At 41.2% G+C, this 18,721-nt stretch overlaps 1 protein-coding gene across 3 annotated transcripts in view; it reads right to left on the reverse strand.

Annotated features, from left to right (window-relative positions):
* Window positions 1-8,326: 8,326 nt before the first annotated feature.
* Window positions 8,327-18,721, reverse strand: part of THOC2 (THO complex subunit 2) — a 55,362-nt gene continuing 44,967 nt past the window's right edge. For 2 of the 3 annotated variants that reach the window (XM_076347314.1, XM_076347316.1), the window contains 7 exons: window positions 18,514-18,549; window positions 13,981-14,118; window positions 13,573-13,642; window positions 13,341-13,498; window positions 12,608-12,684; window positions 12,461-12,508; window positions 8,327-9,190 (listed from right to left, as the gene is read on the reverse strand). In XM_076347314.1, the coding sequence (XP_076203429.1) occupies window positions 12,481-12,508; window positions 12,608-12,684; window positions 13,341-13,498; window positions 13,573-13,642; window positions 13,981-14,118; window positions 18,514-18,549 (507 nt within the window). In that variant the 3' untranslated portion in view covers window positions 8,327-9,190; window positions 12,461-12,480. Of the gene's footprint in view, window positions 9,191-11,671; window positions 11,825-12,460; window positions 12,509-12,607; window positions 12,685-13,340; window positions 13,499-13,572; window positions 13,643-13,980; window positions 14,119-18,513; window positions 18,550-18,721 lie in introns of those variants that run through there. The other variant, XM_076347315.1, reaches the window with a different exon arrangement.

An 18,721-nucleotide genomic window follows, 5' to 3' on the forward strand; every position in this document is an offset into this window, starting at 1 on the left:
GTACCTGCCAAAATGTGCTGCTGTGAGCAGGGCTTAATTTGCCTGCTGAGCCCCAGCGCCGAGCTCGGAGGGTGTGAGTGAAACGGCAATGCCAGACTGATCGCCAACCCTGGCCCTGCGTGAGCAGCTGGTGCGGTGCTGCCCTGCCAGGGTCACGCCGAGCACCAGATCCTAACAAAATGGGTGTTAAGTTTTGCTAATAAATATTCATCAGGCTGAACAAGGATATTAGGGCTGGGGTGAGGTGGCACGGCTGCACCCAGCAAGCTGGGAGAGCCCGGCCAGCCGGGACGGGGACAGGGACAGCTCCACGTGGGGCCACGGCCACGAGGACAAGGCGCAGGAGCGGGTCCTGCCATCCCGGGCCAGGCTGGGGCTGGAGGGGCCCCGGAGCCTCCCTGGGCTGCAGGGATGGTGCACGTTGGGCCAAAACCTGGACTTTGCAACATGCACTGCAGCGAAGGCAGCAGGGCTAGTGCGACAGCCCTGGAACACAGTGCTCTAACACACCCCAAAGTGACTTTGCCTCTAGACTTTTGGGGGGAAATAATATAAGGAAAAATTCAGAGTAATTCATCCAGTTTCCAGAGCCATCAGTGGGAGCAAAAGGGCCTCGACGCTGGTGAGATCCATAGCAGCTCCTCCTCACAGCAAAGAGCACATCTGACAACAAAATAAAATAAATAATATTAAGCTGTAACACAAGCCCCACTATATTATTATGGCATAGTTTTCCCTCCAAGGTTTTGTGCAAAGCACTGCAACATTTAAAAAAAATAGTATTTATGGTTATTAAAATAATAATAAGTCATCGTTATTAAAATTAAATTACAAAATTTCTTTGGTGCTCATATTCATCATCTCAGTTTGCAAAATTAACTCTATTTTGCAGGCAGCAATACATAAACAAGCTCTGGATAATGATAGCTCGATTCAATTAAACTAAAGGATTTAAGTACAGAGATAATATTTTCATGGATATTATAAATTTCAAAGTAATATGAACTCAGAATATAATACATCTAAAATTGCTATCAAGGAGGACAGTGCCCACAGCAGCAGCATCGCCCACACCCCGGCACGCCGCTGAGCTGCACTCAGTGCCCCCGCAGCACCGGGACTGCGGGAAAGGCCCAGGCTGACAGTACGCCACGGGCTAACACCGGCGGGGTCGGAGCAGCCACTGCCGTGTCTCACCCAGCCCAGGAGCCCCAGGCTGGAGCCCCACCGCCACGGTGGGACCCCCCTCCTGTGTGGTGCCCTATAGAGAGGTAGGTTTGGCTAAAATCTACCCCCCCAGCCCCTGTCCCCCAACACCCCGGTCCTGCTCTGGAGCTGTGCTCAGGCTTTCTTTTCTTTATTTCATCAGTTGTCCGTAGAGGAATTACTGAGACTGGTTTGTAACCTGGCAGCATCACTGCAACAGCATCAACAAAAGTGCTTTCCAGCTTCCCCCAGGTGCGGGCACAGGCATCAGCAGCAGCCGCCCTGCGAGGTGAAGAGCATCTGGACACCGTTCTGGTACCCAGAGAGGAGCTGGAGGAAAAGCACCACCACCACCATGCACACCTTACAACTAGCGTAACAGCAAAACCTCTGCCCCGTCCCAACTAGTAGGCTTTCCACACGTAGCTGCTGTTTAGTGTAGCTGAGAAAGCTTGCTGGAAGCACCTGCATCGCCGGTTTTGCTGGATGCCATGGCACGGGGGTGCCATGTGCTGGGTGGTGGTGCCTCCACGGGCTGACATGAAGGGCAGGATAATGAACACCAAGTATTTGTTTATTGAGTTTCTAACATTGAAGTGTTGGCCCTACATTATTTGTGATGGTTACAGAAGAGCAAGAGGACAAGATCCCGCTCTGCAGCAACTTGTAATCAGAAGAGCAGGAGGGGCTGGAGGAGCAGGGAAGGCGCCATGAGAAGTGATGGAGCACGGGGCGCGGTGAGAGCAGAGCCGAGGAAGAGCTGAGGCTTTCCAGCAGCGCATCATTTCAAGCTGGTGAAGAGGCTGTTGACATCTCCAAGCAAGCGGGCAGAACTGACACCTAAAGGTGAACTCGGAGCCAATTTGTAACAGCAGACCAGGCTTGAAACCAGGATGAGTGGTGGCACCTGGCCTGCCCCGGCAGACAGTTACAGGGGAGTCTCCCATCATCTATTTTGTCGCAGTTTCAGGTTTTTCTTACCTTATTCTAGTTTTAGGCGATGTGAAAGAAGCAGTGAGGAGCTGGAGGCAGCAGCAGCAAACAAGCTAAAGCCAAAGGGAGAGGGGTCTGAGAAAGGGCTGGGAAACATGGTGGGTGATTACAGAACTGTCCTCTAAGGGTGGGGACCTGCACAGACACCGCAGGGCTGTGGAACGGGGCTGAGCTGGTGACTGGTCCACAAAGGGTTAACAGGGGTCCATGAAAGCACCCCCGGCCTTGATGGCAAGGAGAGGGTACGGCACATAAAGCCTATAAAAAATGCACAACACAAACCACAGCCACGATGCTGGTAATGACTGGTGCTTTAGATAACGTTTAGCATATAAATAAAGTAATTGACTAATTAATGAGCACGTGGCAGGTGCTTGATACGCTGTAAAGGAGTAGGGAAACGTGTGATATAACACAAGAAATTGATTAAAGGGATATAAAAGCGGAGCTGCAGCCCGCGCGGGAGGGCAGGAGCAGCGCCTGTGCTCCGGCCCCTGGCAGCGAGCTGCTGCCCGATGGGCTTCGGGTCAAGGCCAGGAGTGCGGGGAGGAGGGGGGATGACGCCGGAAAGCCATGGGCCCGGGGGGGGGGGGGGGGGTCTGGGACCGGCCAGCTACGCCCGTGGCTCCCAGGGAAACCTGGTATTTACACCCTTTTGGCCATTAAGAGCCCAGCAGCGCGTTTGCGTTTAGCCACGAGACTGCAGGCGCGGTGAGAATGCGGCGGCGAGTTCTAATGTTTCCCATCCACCTAAAGCACAAGAAAAACCCGCTGTGAAGCTCGGAGGCTTTAGCTGCGGGAGGTGGTCCCCCGCACGCTGCCGTTGTTCGGAGCAACACTGACATGCAGCGGCCGGTCAGGGCGGGAAGCGCCGCGTTCCCCCGGCCGTCCTCGGGCCGGGCGAACCCCTCCTGGCCCCGGCTGGCGGCAGGCTGCAGCCCGGGGGGCCGCCGGGCCTGTCCTTGCGAGGAGCCGAGGGCTCTCCCCGGCCAGCCCGGGTGCCCCCCAGCCTCACCCCAGCTGGAGCCCGGCACACGTCCCCCGCTGGAAGAGCCCCGAGCCCATAGAGCAGGACCCCATAGAAAAGGCAGGTCCCAGCCAGCCCACGCCCCCTTCTAGCTCAACAGCACCCTGGTTTTGCACCCATTTAAGCCCGTCTCCGTTTGACCAACTCTTTCCCACCCGTGCTGCCATGACAGCTTTCAGCGCAGGGATTTTCTGAAAGGGAGAGGCGTTTGCTGGGTGCTTGGGGAGCGGATTTTAATATCATTCGAAGCTTTTCAACCAATACTGGATTTGAATTCCAAATATGGGCTGAAAAGGCTAATTACCAAAAACCTACAAAATTAACGTAAGAGCCACAGTTTGATCTGAGGCAAATAAATATAAATGGTATTTATTTAATATTCCCCTGCCCTTTAAACAAGGGAAGTTTGCCATATTCAGGCAAAATAGCTTATTATAAAATAGCTGAAGCTGTGACCTATCACAGATGCTGCAGATTACACAGAGCAATTAGAATATCACATCAGACAGGCCACATCAGAAACAGAGCTTAATTAATGGGTGCTTTGTACCGGGTTTTCCCCAGGGCTGTGGGCCAGGACCCCGGCAGGGTGCATTGCCGGGGCTGCACTCCCACCTGCCAGTCCGGCCCTGGCTGTTCTTCCCCACAACCCTCTCAAATTTAGTCGATGGGGTCGATGAGCGTGCCAGTGGACCTCACAGCCACGCAACCTGGCCAGCTCTGGAAACACAGTCCCCTTCTTTCTGTGCTTTCCTCAGCCCTCCGGGACGTACTGACCCCCCTATTTCCACTCAAGGTCTCTGACCTTCCCCCCGCCATGAGCTGTACTCTATATACAACTCCCATCGCCAAACACCCCTAAACCCTCACTGATGTCTCCACACATGCGGCTGAGTCCCTGCAGAGACCCACACAGGGAAGAAGGACCAGCTTTCTTTTGGAAAGTCTTCTTGGGGGGAGAAAACCCTCCCATAGGCATGAACTGTTCCTATGGCCCCTCTCAGGAAATCAGGACATTGCAGAGCACAGCTGAGTTATCCCAGCTACAGCATACGCTTTCACAAAGTGTCGTAATTTCCTTCTGACTGCCGCAGTTTGCTGCTGGTGTATCTCTGCACTTGCCACACCAACGACAGGGTCAGCGTAAGCATCCCGCACCCCTTCTCCTCTCCCACCGCTGCTCACGAGGCCCATACAAGCACCATGCTGCTTCTGTCACATCAGTGGGCATCGCAGGCGAGGGACGAACCCTTTGGTTCCTCGAAGCTGAATTTTAAATGATTGTTTCAACTCACCTTTAAGTGTCTGGGCTGACAGATAGTCTCCTGTTTTGTTTGGAGATTATGCTGTATTCAGAAACCCCAGGGTGACCTTTTTCTTTGCCCAGCTTAACCCCATCTCGGTGTGACAGCCCTGCGCCCCGGCAGCTCCCCGGGGGAGGCCGGCTGCTGCAGCCCCAGCTGGCTGCCGTGCACACGGTCAACCAGCCAAAGCCTCGTATCATTTACTCCAGCAAATCCCCAAGGACTAGTGTGACTTTGATGGAAGTATTTCATTTTGGACTGCTCAAATGAGTTAATTAAAAGCACTTGAGTATTTAGCTTGGTTACTCTCCTTTTTAGTAATTCTTTCTCACCTCTAATTAGCTGGGTAACTCTTACCTGAGTCCCTTCCCAATTTGTCTGTGTCTGTCTTGCACTGCAGGACAAAGGTTTGTAATCTTCTCCGATTCATTCAGAAATAACCTCTAATTAATAAAGACAAAGCTAATCAGAAGAGATTTACTGATCAAGTCTATAAGCACTACAATTTCTTAATATTCAGTACTTTCAAATACAGCCACCAAGACGACACCTCTCTGTCCCACATCCCAGATTACCGAAGTCACAAACTGACCTTAAAAAAGCACCAGGGATGCTCAACTTTGGGTTCAAGTCCCCTTTCTCTGGATTATATTTAAAAAAAAACAAAACAAAACCACAACAAACCAAAACCCCACAATATTTAAAAGACAAGTAACCCTCTGTGTTTGATAGTACTAATACTTGATACAAAAAGGTTAGTTTATCATTATAGTCAGCAAATAGTCTATTAGCTATAGGTTTGCTTTTGTTAATGTTGAATCCATGCAAAAAATCTATTTCTAAAAACTCCTGGGAATAAAACAAATTAACTTGCTTTATGGACAGTACCTGTAGGCCAAGATCATCTTCTGCAATTAAAAATCTGTCAAGTTACAACTCCTTACAAGGCAGTAATTTTAAGCAGGCACATGCTCCGTCTCCTCTCAGCCCCGTCATCTGCTTCAGCGTCAGCAGTGTCACGCACTCAGGCATGGCAATAGCTCAGAGCCCCATCATCTCTGAAGACACCCAGGCCCATCGCTTCAGGCACAGACAAGGGCACATTAAACATTTTTTTTAAACAGAGAAACAAATTTCTCAAAGGAGAAAAAAAATGGCTATATTGCAGTTATTTAAAAGGTCTTTATGCGGTCGGCATAATGTTTTCCCCATTGTTTGTCACATATTTTGTGAACCATCAGTTGTTTTAACCACCAGTTAAAACAACTAATTCATGATAAAGTTTTATTAGGCTCACTACTGTTAAACACACTATCAGTTTAGCACAGAATGTACCTCACACATTTTACTATTTTGAAAGTCATTATAGGCGAATTCTAAACAATCACCGATCGGGCTCCACAGAAACACCGACTCTTGAGCCAAGCCACACTGCCTGCCTCAGCTTGATCTGCTGGTGATGTACAGACAGACTCCTGTCTTTCACCAAAGATAGTTCCCCAACAAAGAAGTGACCCTCAGAAACTCGAGCTCCTCATGTATGATTTTTTTTGGACAAGGGGGAGGGCAGGACAGGAAAAAGCAATACCGGTGTGACACTCCATATAGAGCAAAACAGTGTTGTTTAAACACAGCATACAGCAATTAACTTACATTAAAAACTTAAAACCTATTTTAAATATCACCCTTATTTCCTTATGTGAACTTTAAAAATAAAGGCACACAAACAGAATACAGAACATTTAAATCTATTAAGCATGTTTCTCAGAGCAATCATTAAAAATTAGTTTGCTCCGACAGAGTTGTATTTTATACATTCCCTGTGAGCAAACCCCATTTCCCAAGGCTGTTCAGTAAGGACCCATCTCCCCACGTAAACTTAAGTTGATTTATATCAATTTCACTAATAAGCATCAATGAACCTCCTTCTGGGAAGACACGGCCAACAGAAAGCGTTTATGAGAGTCATTGCTGCTACAACCATAGCGCTTAGCAGAGGTAAGCGGAATTAAGGCAAGAGGGACCGGTACGACGCGCTGATGGTAGTAATACAAACCACAGCAGTCCAGCAGGCAGAACAAATTTTGTTTGTCAAGCTGAAAGTGTAACCTTGAAAAACATGATCATCCTTTCCTGTTAGAGATCGTAAAAAGTGAAAACACACTCCTTTATGTACTAATTCCAGTGTTATAGGGACTGGAATACGTTAGAGTCCTGGGAGAAGTTGTACCTACAAGAAATCTCAGTCGTTGTTATCAAGATCACCACTTGACAGGACTTAAATCTTTCAAGCTTAGATCCCACACCTCCTCCAAGACACTGGTCCCTAACTTGCATGACTTCATCTTTTAAAATAATTATACAAATTAAAGGGACTATGATTAGCTTTGTAGTCGCTGTGCCTTTTAAAAAATAGAGGAAAACTTGACTCTAGCCTTTGGGCAGCGGCTGTGACAGCTCTCACTACTTCTGCCCACGATCTTCTGAAGCGGCACGAGGACCAAGGCTGTAAGGTTTTACAGTTCTGCTCATATTTCAGTCTTCAGAGTGTGAAACGTGGCCCACTGGCACCAGATCCTCTCCTCCACACCCCAACACAGTTTTATTGCATCGATTTTGAAAAGAAAGCAGATCCATACCAAACGGATGAGGAGCAGAATTTGAATTTAAAAAGGAGACAGAAGATACAGTAAACACAAAGGCTGCAGAGGAACTACTTGGTGCAGTCCAATATTACAATTCAACTGATTTGATATGTTAATAGCACCAAAAGGGGAAGTTTTCTCTCCCCCTCCAGGTCACCACTTCTCCCTCTGCAGCTAGCAGGTACGATAGAAGCAAAGGAGGACTTAGCTGGGGTTTACAGAAAGCTGTCTGTCTCACAGGGCTCCAGGCAAACAAAGGAGCAAACGCACTCAGTTTCAATCAGTCCTGCACCCCCTGGAGTGCGAATTGACTGCAGAGAAAGAGCACGAGAGATGCACCATCTCCAAAACTTAACAAGAATCTAACTGTAGCAGCAGCTCCTGTTTTTTGGTGAATACATATTCATTGGGTATTTAAACTGCTGTACCCAGGCCAAAAAAGCTCAGCTTCCAGTTATACCTTTTTATTCACTAAATAGCGAACAAAGTCTCGAGACAAGACACTGGAATCTCCCCTTCTCCAAAGAACACAAACAGGTATTCTTTCCCAATCCACATTTTCTAGTTTAAACAAACTAGCGATCATTTTTATGGAAGGAAATCCACACCTTTGGGGGGGGCAGGGGTGGAAATCAGTCATGAATGTGACCTAAAGACTTCCAGACCTGAAGATTTCTTACCTGGGTGAACATCTGAGATCGCGGCTTCACCGAAGTGACCTACCATGCTATGTCACAAGCCAGGTAGAGTCCCTTTTTTGTCAGGCATTGAACTAAACTGGTCAAACTAAACTAAGACATTTTCAAGACACACTAACTCAGTCTAATTTGACTAAATTAGGAAATGCGGAAAAAAAGTGCCAGAGATTTTAATGAGCTTTGGATGAGGGACAAATGCCTCAAAAGAAAGATGTAAAACTTGACTGAATTGGAGGAAGGCAAACCCTGAGCTTCTCGAAACCACCGGAGAAGCGTAACACATCTGTCACTTCACACTAGGCACCGGACTATGTAACTAACCCTTTGCATCTGATCGGCAGGCAGGTACAGAGGGCTCATCAGCGAAGACAGAAAACACCCTCCCACAATTCCAACTAATATCAAATTTTCATAACAATACATAAAGCAATAAAGTGACCACACAGAGAATGATTTACGACCCATTGAGAAAACTATTGTTTATTTAGAAAAAAGGTTACACTGGTAGAATTCAGCAGATAAAAAAATTCTTTTTTTTTTTTTAAAAATGTCATTGTGAAACTTTTCAGACTAAAGTTCAGCAATACAAAGCTCCTGTAGCTGTAATTGAAACTTAATTTATTTCAGTTTTGAAGAGAGCATTTCCAATCAATCTAAAAACAACATGACAAACAAAAGGTGTGGCAAGGGACAACTGAGCACAGGTTTAGGTTGGGATGGAAGGGACGGGGTTCATTCTTTGTTTCTTTAAACAAGTCAACGTTGTACACATAATATACAAATAATCCCTAAGCATTGCATGAAAACAGTGCTCCCACTTGACTTTTTTTTTTTTAAGTCACTGATATTAAAAACAGGCCAAGTAATAAATAAAAACTGAGTTTAAATGAGGTAAATCCAAAAAGGTTCAATAACTGTTTATTCGTGGTTTTCAAACATCTAAAAGAATGCATTTCAGATTGAAAGAATTACTAAACTCAGGCAGTATTTTCGACAACCTAAAGTGGAACTCTGTACACATGAAACCTCATTTGCACTATGGCAACTGTTTGTTTGCAGCACATTGTGCTAAAATATGGAATAGGTAACACTTTCAGCCAGGTACTGAAAATAAATGTGTAAGAAACTAAGCAACAAGTTAAAATACAGTAATGTACAACTCAACAATTAAATCCTCAGCATGGGGAAATAAAGCAGAGAACTGAATAATTTAAGGAGATGCAGATGGGTCCTCTTCATTCACAAATTTCTGTGCAATCTATACTCTGGAAAATACATTTCTGGTCACAGCTGGATATCTTCCCATTTCAATCTCACCTGCAACGAAGGCATAGATAATTGGAATTAGATGTTGTTCAAATGAATACTGATCTCACGACTTAGTTTTATTTTCTCCCTCATTCTTTGAATTGTGAATGGAATAAAATGCTATTTTTTTATCAGTCATTCATTCCCTAACTCTAGTTTAATCCACAGCAAGAGCTATATTAACGTGAGCGCTGCATTGTAAGTAGTGAAACACTAATTTGAAGATGCAAATAAGAAACAAGTAGTCACCTGTGAAGGTAAAAACTCTTTTAGAAGTACAACCCCCTCAAAATGTTACTATGTTAAATTAGGCAAGAAATAAATGCAATCAGTCAGACATTGTACATTAGGAAGAACGTTCTAAAAGATTTAACAAACAGGAGCACAGGATTAGATTCCACAACCGCGTTGCTATAAAAAGCATTTTTTCATACTTCACTATGCAAACGATGGGGTGTTGTCAGTATTCTAGGCCAGATGCTCCAGTTTAGCCCATTACATAGCTGGATGTGAATTTTACTGTGCAACTGACATTTACCTAAGCACTTGTTGCTTAAATCATGATGTGGTCATAAAAACACAGTTGTGCTTTTTTAATTGATGACAATCCTCACTTTATATTGAATTGCTGGTCAAGATAAAACTTCACATTTTATTATTAAAGAAGCTGCAAGTCCTCAGTAGCAAACTTCATCTACCAAGATTGCCTTCCCCCCCCCCGCCCCCAAAGTAACATTTAAAGAAATGGGAAAAAAATGGGATCCATCCACAGTGGTCAGACAATAATGGCTATGAAGGACAAAGAGTCAAAAAAAATTCCATTAAGTTCTTTCCAAAGAGTGCTCATAATTTTCAGTTTGGAAGCTATTCACAGAAGCATCATTATTATTTCAAGAAGATAAAAGAAATAGTACTAAGAAGCAATAACCTGATCTCCTATCCTTCTTTCTACCAACACCCTCCAAAGAGCACACGGTATCAGCACGAGCTTTGTTACCCAAAACCCCTCCACACATCTGCCCTCAGCTTCAGTAGCTGAACGAGCAATGTCACCAAATGAAACCCTCGAGACCCTTTTTCCAATAATCCCCCCTTTGTTCTTTGAGGCCACAATCCACCTTCTGAAAAAAATGCCTTTTTTCAGAAGACACTCCTGGATGATCGGAAGATTCCGGAATTCAAATTTTGTTTTTTGTTTGTTTTGTTGGACCCTCATCAAAACATTCCTCTCTAAGTGTTATATAAGCCATCCTATAATCCTTAGGCCTCTTGGAAAAGAATTCCCAACAGCAAAGCATTTACACCTTTCAGATTTGGTCTCTCTTGTTTTAGTTAGACAGAGGCAAACAGAAGAACTTGGGACTGTGTCATGGTCTTTCTCTGACACCTAAAGCAAGTACAGCCACTCACTACAAGGAGCAATGTTAATTTGAGAGTCCACAGCCAATAAATCTCTCCAGTAAGTTTTGCCATGTAATATCAACTGAAGTATTCTCAGACATGATACCCATGTAATTGAATTTCCAAAACAATGAGGTTGGAAGGGACCTCTGAAGACTGTCCAGTCCAACACTCTTGCTCAAAAAGCAGAATTAACTGGAGCAGGTTGCTCAGGGCTGTGGCCCACCAAGTCAGGTTTTGCATACCCTAAGGATGGCAGCTCCGCAACCTCGCTGGGCAAACTTGTACTTTTTGACCACCCTCACAGTAAAAAGATCCCTCCCCCCTGCCTTATCTTTAAATGGAATTCACACCACCGTGTTGGTGAAAGGTAGCATCACTTTCTAGATCAGCCAAGACAGTCATGAAAACAAGACAGATTTTCAGCCTCATCAATCCTTCTTCAAAATCTGAGACAAAGAAGGACTTCTGCCTTTAAAAATGTTGTCCTCCCCCTCTCTGTAACAGTATCAGTTTGTCTGATAAAAAGGGAAACTCTGCCTGCCTTATATGTTGTTCAGTAGTCAAAACATTATGAAAGCAAGTAATCTCAAACCGTGAAAAATGTGTGACTGAATAAAAAAAATTGTTTCTACTTCATTTCTGCTTGTGTTCACTTTGAGTGCTCACAGAATCTACGTTTTCATAGAAACAATTCATCAATTCTAAATAGAGAACAAACATAAGAATTATAAAGCACTTGGACAATTTGTGAACAGAGCGAGAGAAGCCATACTCTTTGATATTTGATGAATACTATCAGTTATTTTCATGTTTACCCAACATACACACACTTCTTAAAATGTAAAATTGTCTGCTGCTTTATGTAGAAAGATTGGTAGTGGTGTGTGACTCAAGTTGGGTAGGTCAAGTGAATTAATTTTAAGTTCACTGGGGCACTTTCCTTTCCTTCCCAAGTAACTGAAAACAAAACATTCCGAGACTCTTAAAATGGCTAGATGCAAAGAGGAGAAAAAAACCCCCCACCCTCATACCCCTAAAACTAAATTTAATTCTCCACATATTTGCATAGGTCTGGAAAAAAAAAAATTCAGAACACTGCCAACTTCACAGAACAATTTATTTTTCTAAAAGCTCGAGTCTGAATATGGGTTACTCAAAATACTCTGAAGTTTCTTTTCTTTCTGCAAATAGTCAATGCCTCCATGCGAAAGTTTTCCTTTGGCTTCTTCCTCCTCAAATCTGATCAGATAAAAGATTAAGCAGAGATAATGAACTGACTTACTATACTATATAGCAATTTGGTTTAAAAGATAGTGCTTTTGTCAAAGGTAAAATGAGAAGAGGATACAAAACCTGAGTTTCCAACATATTAGGCAAGATATTCTTAATTAACAGATAGTCATCAGTCTTGATAATCTATCAGGATCACACGGATTCACCTTTGTGTTTGTATGGCAACGTTTCTTGGAAAAAGTGCCAAACATGCAACTATACCAAACACTGCTGACTGACCGCCCCCCTCCCCAGCTTTTTCTTTTTTGGCCAAAAAAATTTGAGCATATATACAATCTCTATGCTGATGATGGGGCAAGTTTTTTTCCCCTGGGATAGAATTAAAAAAAAAAAAAAAGAAACAAAACCACACTACAAAAAAAACCCCCAACAACAACCAAAAAACAGCTACCCCCAAAAAATCCCCCTCCCCCCACCAAAACCAACCACCCCAAAAAAATCCCCCCAAAACAACCAAAAAACCCACCGTGGGTAATTTCAGGCCTTTCACACTCAGGCTTTTTTTTTTGTAATATCCTTTACCAGTCAAAAGGAGCCACAGGAGATATCAAGTCAAACAGAGTAAATCATAAAAATTTTTACCTTGACTGGAACAATCTTCATTATCTGTGCTTGTCTGAAGATTTATGAGTAGATTCAACGTTAAGGAAAAAAATATATTTTACTACATAAAATAAAAGGAAGCTCATTTTCTGTATTTTTCTGAATTGTTAATGTGTAAAAGGATATTGTTTCTTTTCTTCTTTCCCTCCAGTACTGTCTCGTTTTTCCTTCTTTTCTGTTTTTTCTTTATCATGTCTTGATTCCTTTAAAAAAACCCCACATATGGGAAACAGTTTATTATAGTATACATTGTACAGTTGATTAGAAGGATTATACACGTTTAAAGTTATAACTGGCCACAGCTAAAAAAAAAATAAAAATCAGAATGACAGTAATCAGCTTCTATGATTTCTGAGATTATTCTAACTTTGTCTTACAGTTCTATGATAACTGCTATCACTAAAGAGTTACAACAACTGGGAACTATTCTTTGGTGTTTTACAAATATGACTACAACATACTTACCTGTTTTCACAAAAAAAGCTGCGCTTCCAACATGCACTTGAAAATCTGAATACAAGCAGACTAGTTTATATGTAAATTAACCCTGCTTTCACATATTTGCTGACCAAACCAGTCTGCAAATATACTTTAGGTTTTGAATAATCTAGAATAATTACTGAATTTTCCTGGCTACTGCCAGAATGAACTATTCCTCCAATTTATCATGCCAGGACTGACTGCTGAAGTATTTAGAGCCACAAGATACCAGAATTTCCAGAAATATTTTCCTACACATTCACAGCACATCTTTTTAATTTAGGCCATAAAGCAGCAATAAAGTTCAAGAAAAAAGAATTCCTGTCAACAACAACAAAACAAAAAATCAAATCAACAAAATGAGAATAGCTTATTTTACCTTTTTGCTACCAGAGGAGCTCTTCTCCATCTTTTCTGCTTTAATTGAATCACCTTTCTCTTTTCCTGAAGATTTTGATTTGTTCTTCTCCTTCTCCTTTTCATTTAAGCGAGGGGAATCAGAAGGACTTTCACTTTTACTATGTTTTGAAGAACCAGCTAAAAACACAACAGAAAGTTGTAATTCACAACAAGTGAAAGCCTAATACACACACACAAAATAAAATACGTACTTGTCCCATTTTCCTCTTTGCGTCGTTTAGTTGAATCCTGTGGTACCTCTCGGTCACTGTTTGAATGATCCTGGCACCAAATACAATTACACAGATGTTAGCAGATTAAAACATACTCCTGAAGTAGCACCTGCTTACAATGTTGTTTTGGAGAACTAATTTTTGAATACTTAAAATGTAACTGAGTTATCACATCTTGTGTAAAGTTTCTCGAGATCGGTTTTGAAGGGAAAAAGTTTTGAATACATTACTGTAAACCGACCTTTGAAAAAGTACAGAAAAAAAAGAAAAACAACCCTGATATGGATCACTTCTGCTTAGATAGGCTGTACAACCAATTATTACTGCAAGGACTTTGAACAGAAAGCTTTCCAACTTTCTAAACTAGTTCATAAAAATTTCACCAACCCTTTTTCGATCTTTCCTGTCCTTTTCATCTTTCTTCTCTCTCTCTCTGGATCTTTCCCTTGACTTGTCCAAATCTTTCTTGTCCACTTCTCTCTCCTTACTCTTGGACAGTGTTGGAGTAGTGTGGTTAATGTAGTGCTGTTAAATTAAGGCAATATCACCAAATATTAATATGTATTCCTAGATGTGTAAATAAAAAGTCTTACTCTAACATAACAGATCTAGCTTAAAGAGCAAAATGAAACATTAAATACTTTACTAGCAAAAAAAAGTGACTGAAGACACTTTCAAACTTGCCATCTATAATTTAACCTATAGCTTTGTTTTCTCAACGCTGGAAATTCAAGAACACTTCCTCTTAACCGAAACACTTATATTAAATACACACAACGTTGTTCACCAGTATTATTTGATATATCAAAACAAATCAGACAGCAGTGCTATTGAAACAGGATATGCAGATTCTTGGACTGACTTAACACTTGCAATCTTGCCTGGAACAATGAATGGAATCAGCTGCTTAAACAGGTTCTAATTAATTTTTAAAGAATAATCTTAACCCACAAAGTATTTAAGCCAATACTTTGAATAATGTGTTTTTTCATCTACAGTAGTACAAAACTCCACCTTAAGCCTAAACTTCAAATGCTAAAAGCAGCCGAACATAGAATTGTTTTTGCTCTGTAACGTGTTCTAGATTGTTAATCCACTCTCTCTTCTAACCAATTTTGATAAGCTTTGTAAAACATACTCGTTTCACAAAGCTGAATATTTTTAATATAAACTGGGGTCACAGGGGAGGAGAATAAGTCACAGTAATGTCAAGTACAACACTTGACAAAGTTTAAATGTTACTGTGTGTATATATATACACACACATAAATATATAATATATATAGTATATAAACCCAATGCATTAGAGTAACTAATTCTGCCTTTTTAAATACAATTATATAGTTAGATCTTTCTAAGAAATATTTTTCATAAAATACCAATAAGAGCACATTTTTAATTACAAACACCTTTCCTTGGCATTTTATTATTGTATTAATACATAATATGTATACATATATTATACATATATTAATACATAATATGTATACATATATAAATACAATATATGTATTTAAGTTACAGCAACACACAAATTTACATCAGTATACTTTAATCTTTCCCCAGTTCCATAAGCTATCAATTTGTAAAGAAAAGATTAGTATCTTCTAATTAAGATGTTCTCTGTATTTCTTTTTAGAGACATCTTACTTAAAAGGACACCAAAAAAAAGAGGTAAGTGGAAGATTAGTTTAGAACAATCTACAAATCACTTGAACCAAACCAAATATTGTTTCAAGTATTTTTATTCTTTTAATTAAATTAATCCTGTCCTCCTCCAGTTCCAGTAAATGTTTAACTTACCAAAACTTGATGTTATTGGTTCTATGTTAAAAGTCGCACTGACAATGTTAGATCTCTTCTCTTTTATTACTTAACTGGAATTTTATTATCCTCCTATGCCAGAGACTGAATCTTCAATACTCCTTTCACTAGACACTTTTATTTCCGCTCTTTTCGCTCACTCCTCTTTTCTTGTTCTATTTCCTACATTGCCATTCCACAAGTAAATTATCCTTGCTCCCTTTTCTGTTGTCGACTTTTAACAGTGACTTGCAAATGTTTTTTTTCTACGCAGCCCCATTCAGTTGTCTCCCAGAGATGCTTTCCATGTGAGAAAGCAAACCCGTAGCTCTGCTTTCTCCTATTCCATTTCTGAAGTTCACATAGTTGTTCACGACAGATTCCACTGCTCTTCTACCATCCCAATGCAGAGTTTTGGAAAACTGCATCCCTCTCACATCCCTTTACAATAAAAGGCTGGATTTAGCTCATCAGGCTTTATCAACTTGCTTCTAGAAATGCTAACTGAAACCACGTCAAATTTTGGGCACTGTTGTATGTTGTGTAACTTGGGCAAAGGCCAAAGCAAGAATAAACACAAACCTAACTCAAGTCTGGCACCGTTTATTTCATAACCTGCAATGTAAGCCAACATTTCAATGGTCTGGCCCCAGAAATTAGGCAAAGTCAGGAATAAAGCAAGCCTGTAAGCATACAACAGCACTAGACTTCTACTAACTTTCAGTGGAAGCTGAACTCATAAATCTTATGGGCTTCTGAATATCCCATCCTTTCCCCAAACAAGTACACGGCAGTAAAGAGCAGCATTTAACTTGCCTTACACCATGTATAGGGAACATTGTCAAGAAGTGCCTTAAATCTGTTAGAATGGCACTGAAGAATGAAAATTAGTTCATAAAGTGAGAAAGAATAGAAAACAGCATTTAGAAGAGGAAGGAAAGGGTTGGACACCCCCCATCCCCTGAGCACTAACAAACAACAAAACTATGAAAAAGTCACACAACTGCAATACACTTCCAGCTAAGTCCATACAAACACATTATAGTTAATTCTAAAATTTAACCTTTCAAATTGACTAGAAAAATAAAGCTGTTTGTTGATCATTTAATTACAAATAGCTCCACTGTCTGCTTGATTACCACATCAATGTGTTAATAAGTAAAACAAAGAGTTTTAAATAAAAGTTTAGCTTAACTAATGAAAACTTGAGTGAAGTTTCAATTAACCAGTTGAACCTTGACTAATACAGTAAGAGAGGGAAAAGCGAGATTATATAGGCTACCATATACCACACTTCAGGTAGATGTGAGCTCAAGACAAATGTTATAGTTTTCTAAGTTCAAAAAACTTAAATATACAGGATATCATGACAATGATTTAGAAATCAGTTTTGAAAGTATATGGATTCAATCTGTAGACACTGTAATTTCATCAATTGTAAGAATCAAAGGATGCTTCCTATATACACTCTCCCTCTGAGTAGGTATGTTTGGTACTGGAAAGATTCGATTAAAAAAAACCCATCAGCAAGTGTCCATTATAAAATCAGAGCTATTTTGAATTAAAACATATAAAGTGTTCTGAACACTTTGTTTAGAGAGAGAGAGCTGTAAGTAAAACAGCAGTGTAAATATAGAACAGGAAGTACATTATGCATTTTTAAATCAAGTGAATATAAGTAATCCTAGATAAACGCGTAAGTTATCCAGAAAGTCCAAATGGTCAGCATTTTCCAAGTGATAAACATTGGTGCTATTTAGTTACACGTGGATACTGACTGTGTAATCAAAAATCTTAATAGTAACTTTAGAAGATTTGATCCATTTCCTATTAGCCACATACCCTAATATATTAGCAAGTTTACAATATTTGTGACTGTTACTATGCAAATGGTTGAGTTTAAAAAAAGCAACAGAATAGTTGCAGAATCTGCCTAAAATACAACATACCAAAATGTCATTCAACTCATATCCCACTCTACTCAGCGCTTGTCAGGCCACACCTGGAATACTGTGTGCAGTTTTGGTCCCTGCTATGCAAAAAAAGATGTGGACAGGCTGGAGAGGGTCCAGAGAAGGGCCACAAAGATGATCAAAGGACTGGGAAGCCTGCCATATGAGGAAAGGCTGAGAGAACTGGGTTTGCTCAGCCTTGAGAAAAGAAGGCTTAGGGGAGACCTTATCACCATGTTCCAGTATTTAAAGGGTGGCTACATGGAAGGTGGAGACTCCCTTCTTAGAAGGAGTCACATGGAAAAGACGGGGGGTAATGGGTACAAGTTACTCCTGGGGAGGTTCCGAGTGGACACAAGGGGAAAACTTTTCACAGTGAGAACAGTCAGCCATTGGAATAATCTCCCTGGGGAAGTGGTGGATTCCCCAACGTTGGATGCTTTTAAGGTTCGGCTGGACAGCGTACCGGGTCATCTTGTCTAGACTGTGATTTTACTGAGAAAGATTGGACCAGATGATCCTTGATGTCCCTTCCAACCTGGTACTCTGATTCTATGAACTCTTGAAAGCATTCTTTTGCATACATTCTCATAATATACTGAATCTGAAGTGCGTTTACAGGAAGCAAACGCACAGAGAGGATCATTTAGGAGGTTGTCTGTGATGCTTAGAAATATAATACTATAGCACTAAAACATGAATACAACAGTAGTATGGGGAAAGAATACTGATATTCCAGAGATGTATCTCAAATATTTTTGGATTTAAAAAATTTAATTGGTATCAAAAAAAGAACTAACTATTCCAAGAACTATTTTAACTATTCTATTAGCAATTCAGCCAAATAAATGGCTTAATCATAAGGGCATTTCTATAAATTTACAAGTTCCAGAGAGGACCAGAGAAGATACTGACCCATAAAAGCTCTTAAAAATATTGACAGAATGGTAAATTCAGGCGGTTTTTGTTATGTTGCTTTCACGTAACTATCTCTCTCTCCTATACAGAGGTTCTATATAGCTGACTGAAAAAAGCCCTCTTACTACACTAGCATTTACAGGAATGGAATTTGAATTTTCTAATTGAGTTTGCCAAAAGACCAAAAGTTAAGTTCTCTGCAACAAAACATGAAAGTAAACTTTGGTGGTGTCTAAAAGATTCAAACCTTTGCTGAAGAGTCCTTGAGTTCGTTGACGTTGTCCTGTAGAAAATGAATGGAGATGACACGTAAGCTGGAATAGTTTTCAGAAACCAGAGGAACTTTGGGAAGCATGGCCATACCCTTGAAACAAAAAACAGCTACTCCTTCTGGAATAAATCTTATGTTAATACTGTACACTGAATAAAGCTAGTAACTGAAATATTTTTTAAAA

This window comes from Aptenodytes patagonicus, chromosome 9 (genome assembly GCF_965638725.1).
Source record: "Aptenodytes patagonicus chromosome 9, bAptPat1.pri.cur, whole genome shotgun sequence".
Lineage (NCBI taxonomy): Eukaryota > Metazoa > Chordata > Aves > Sphenisciformes > Spheniscidae > Aptenodytes > Aptenodytes patagonicus.